The 4,504-nt window shown below is 35.3% G+C and overlaps 1 protein-coding gene across 1 annotated transcript; it reads right to left on the bottom strand.

The window, feature by feature from the left end:
• Window positions 1-456: 456 nt before the first annotated feature.
• On the bottom strand, window positions 457-2,662 carry LOC104113215 (mannan endo-1,4-beta-mannosidase 1-like). Its single transcript, XM_009623324.4, has 5 exons — window positions 2,268-2,662; window positions 1,786-1,980; window positions 1,499-1,621; window positions 1,200-1,402; window positions 457-1,070 (listed from the first exon to the last, which is right to left on the bottom strand). The coding sequence occupies exons 1-5, from the start codon at window positions 2,601-2,603 to the stop codon at window positions 692-694; spliced, it is 1,236 nt and encodes a 411-aa protein (XP_009621619.2). The 5' UTR covers window positions 2,604-2,662; the 3' UTR covers window positions 457-691.
• Window positions 2,663-4,504: the final 1,842 nt, after the last annotated feature.

Below are 4,504 nucleotides of genomic sequence, written 5' to 3'. Positions count from 1 at the left end.
ATTTCAATCGATTGAATGGCCATCGATTGATTGTGCCTATTTATTATGTATTGCTCGAAAAAGGGTATATATTTACGTAGTTGTTGAACAAAGTCACTCCTAATGTATGTAAGAAATCAATACGGAGGGTTTAAAGGCGGGACTAGAAAGAACGAAACTTTGGTGTGATCTTAGTGAGCGGTGAACTAGTGGCAACTAGCGTAGTTCGAGAGAATATATCTAGTAAATTGTGATAGTTGCTTGAAAAAGAATTACGACACCTGAAGTGCTCACGATCAGAAGAGAATAATTAGGTAATATTATAGGAGACATAGCGAGAAGAATTCCAACAATCGGGAAAAATCATAACTTTAGCCTCCTGTGTGTTTTGAACTTCTTTGAATTTCCTGCTTTAATTTAAATTCTGTATTTCCTTAGCAAAAACATATTGTACTCAAACTTAAAAACAAGAAGACAAAAACATAATGTTCCTTTTTCTTTTGCTGAAACAATTTATGCAATTACATTTTTGAGTGTAATCGGCTTCACATTTTAGTAACATGAGCTCGAACTAGTACTAAAATTCATGGACCGAAGATTACTTAAATTCAATAATAAAGATTATTGCATAATAAAGAAAATAATCTAATAGAAGAACCATTTATGGAACTTATTTTCTTTCGTATCCTTCATTATAATGATCTTCGTGCCTTCACTCTAGAGGGCTATGAACAAGATTAGCCAAAGTTGTCATGGCATGTGATTGGCCTGAAATAATTCCTGCAGTTGAAGGATTTTGTCCCAAAACAATACAATAACCATCATCATAATTCTCCATTCCTTGTGCCATAAGTTGCCATACTAAGCTTCCTGCCATAGTTCCCCCTTCTTTTGCCAAATTGTAGATATTCCTATATACAATACTCATGAATGTATCTCTTGAACTAAGACTGTATCCTTGACCTCTACTAGACTTGCCAAATTCAGCTAGCACTAGAGGTTTCTTTAGTATAGTTTTTGCATCTTCCCAATGGCTTGTAACCCACCTTTGCATCCATGCTAATTGTGCTTCATCGCTTTGTCCGGATACCCTATAAATGTAAAAAGTTAAAGATTTTTGCATTGTCGATGAGGTAAACAATGTTTGAACAACCAGGCTATTTATAAGGTGTTACGATGAAAAATATGAACTTGTGAGTGGATCAAAGATGTTAATATACCATTGATCAGTGTATAAGTGGATAGTGGCAAAATCTATCTCATTGATAAGATGGTTACTGATAAAATCTGTTCCGACTTGATAATCAGGATTAACTTGTTTCCTTTCAGGAACCGAATCACCATAGAATCCCTCCATTCCTACCTCCAACAAGTGTTTGTTGTCTAGTGACTTCACAAAACTTGCCATTTCTTGAACCCAAGCCTGTTGATGATATTTTATAGATAAAAAATCAGTTGATGATATTTCTAAAATTCAATTAGTTTGGAAATGAATTAAGAAGCATTACTTGATGCTTACATTAATGGTTTTTCCAGAATAGTCAGCTTGGTCGCGTGGCTCATTAATGAGTTCCCATGCCATGATTGTTGGATCATCTTTGTAAGCAACTCTAGTAATCGTATTGAATCTTGTAACGACATTCTGTAGCAATTTCACAAGAACATAAATTCATATATTAACCACCATATATCAACTTTGTTAATTTTATTTGATAATGAAGTATTACTTGGAAAAAGAAAAAGATTGCATGAATATCAAACAGTCGCTATTTAAGTGAAAAAGTTCCACACATTGTTACCCCATACCTTGATGTGATTCTTGTAATAACTTTTGAGCATAGGATGAGTATAGAAATCATCGTCGCTATTAATCTGAGCCCCTGCATTTCGTGCCCATTGGGCATATTGAGCTTTTCCTCCAAAGTCATTCCAGTTGTTTACAAAGCTCAAGATTAAGCGAACACCATATTTCTTAGCTTCCGAGATCACAAAATCCAAACCCTAAATCCATAAATATACAATAATAACCGTAAAATTAGACACCATTTAAATAAGTATCTAACTATTGACACAATTCATGCATAAATTTTATTGAAGGAATTTAACTTGTATTCCTTACATGGTGGAAAGAACTTTTACCAGTACAATTTAACTAGCTAGTTATAGTAGGTGGTTACTCTATTTTTTGGATTGACATATTAGATTTGATAGGTAGAATTATTTGTCGTCATAAGCCAACTTAACCTTATAATCTTAAAACTCTTTTAGCGCAGGACATAAACTTTTACCTGAAAAACTCGTTCATCATAAACGCCAGGTGATATTTGTAATGCTCTGTCACCTCCATCACTAAAAGCCCACGTGCGACAAACAGAAAGACCAGCAGCAGATCCATCTTTAAGAACCTCAGTGACTTTGTACCTCTCACTTGATTCAGCAGCAACATGCATCAACCAATAGGAGTTGAAACCATTGAATAAAAAGGGGGATCCATTGAGTTCAAAATGGGCACCCTTAACTGCTATAAACCCTACATTAGCATTTCTTGGAACCCTAGCTTCACATGTGAGAGCTAAAAATAAGAGCAAAAGGCCAGAAATACAGCTCGTTCTTGTAAAAGACATTTTGTAGTTTAATTTCTATATATTGAATGAAAGAGATGTGATATGCTAGAGGTCACCTTCCTGTTGGCTTTTATAATGAGTTAAAGATAAGAAACTTTACTAAAAATAGCAAAACTTGCAGGAACTAAAAAACTTTCCTAGTGGATGCATGGAAATAGAAATTTGGTGAGTTAACCTGAAAATATATTTTATTTATGAAAGTTATCATGGGATGTTGATAGAAGAGGAAGGCAGTTGTTTGGTTAAAGCAAAAAGACATGTCTGTTGAAAGAATTATAACGACAAATTATGGGAAAAAGAAAAACGATAAAGAAAAGGAAAAGGTGGAAGCTAGTGGTGTAATATGGGTGATGTATTGCATCCATTGGTTGGTTTTAGTTTAAGGTTTGAACTAGATCTGATGATGAAATATATTATATATGGAAACGTGTGGTCAAGTGATTGTACAATTGGGGTAGTACATTTACTTCCTTTTTTTTGTTGGATAAGGAAAATTTCCTGTAGGGAGTTCTTTTTTTGGTGATTCTATGAAAGCATTTCCACTTTTTCTGAAAGTCCAGATCATTTGGTAAAGTGGGTTTTGGTATGAGATTTTTGCTTATACGTATTATATTACAAATTTATTTATCCTTACTATTTAGGTTTTAAGTTAATTACAAGTTGTTATACAATTTATCATTTATATATAAATAAGTTTTAAATGACTATATATCTGTAACGACCCGACTGGTCGTTTTGAGTATTACAGCCATGTTCCCCCATCTACTACTCAATATGTGCTTTACAATTGTTATATGACTTGCATGGGTAATTGGTTCGGGTCTGGTGAGGTCTTTGAATGAATGAAAATACTTAGTTCCAAAGTTTAAAACTTAAGTTGAAAAGGTTGACTGGATATCGACTTATGTGTAAACGACCCCGGAATAAAGTTTTGATGATTTCAATAGCTCCGTATGGTGATTTTGGACTTGGGAGCGTGCGCGAAAAATTATTTAAAAGTCCGTAGTTAAATTAGACTTGAAATAGCTAAAATAAAAATTTAAATTTGGAAGTTTGACCAGAAAATTATTTGGAAGTCGTATGATGTTTTAGGACTTGTTGGTGTATTTGGTTGAGGTCCTGGGGTTCTCGGGTGAGTTTTGGATGGTTAACGGACTAAATTTTGAACTTGGAAGAAATCTGAAAATTTCTGCCTTCTGATACAATCACACCTGCAGAATTTGGCTCGCAGAAGCGAGCCTGGCATCGCAAAAGCGGACAGAATCTTGCAGAAGCGAGTCCGTAGAAGCGACACCAAGGTTGCAGATGCGGAGGCAAGGGAGGCTGGGCAAAACCGCAGAAGCGAGTCCGCAGAAGTTGTTGGATTCTCGCACCTGCGAGACCGCTGAAGCGGCTAAGTGAGTCGCAGGTGCGGAACCCCTGGATAGTATACATTTCGAAAGGGTTCCGAGTTTTATCATTTTTGGACCTTCAAGCACGGTTTTTGGGGCGATTTTCAGAGAGAATTCACGGAAAACTTGAGGTAAGTCACTTGTGATCATTTCTACTCCATAATATTGAATTATCATCGAATAATCCGACTAGATTACGTATTTTTGAGGAGTAAATCGGGAATTTGGACCTAGGGATTTGGAAATAAGATTTGATGATTTGGAGTTCGAGTTGATATCGGAATTTGGTAAAATTTATATGATTAAAATCGTGGTCGAATGGGTGTTCATATTTTATAACTTTTGTCGGGTTCTGGGACGCGGGCCCCATGGGCGATTGTTTTGAGTTAAATTTTAGATTTTGTTGGAAAACTAGTATTTTCATATGGAATTAAATCCAATAAATTGTATTGACTGAATCGAAATAATTATGACTAGATTTGAGGCTTTCAGAGACCAATTCGCGAGGCA

The sequence above is a fragment of the Nicotiana tomentosiformis genome, chromosome 1, assembly GCF_000390325.3.
Source record: "Nicotiana tomentosiformis chromosome 1, ASM39032v3, whole genome shotgun sequence".
Lineage (NCBI taxonomy): Eukaryota > Viridiplantae > Streptophyta > Magnoliopsida > Solanales > Solanaceae > Nicotiana > Nicotiana tomentosiformis.
Note: the sequence above shows the minus strand (reverse complement) of the source record. Positions and strands in the feature narration are given on the sequence as shown.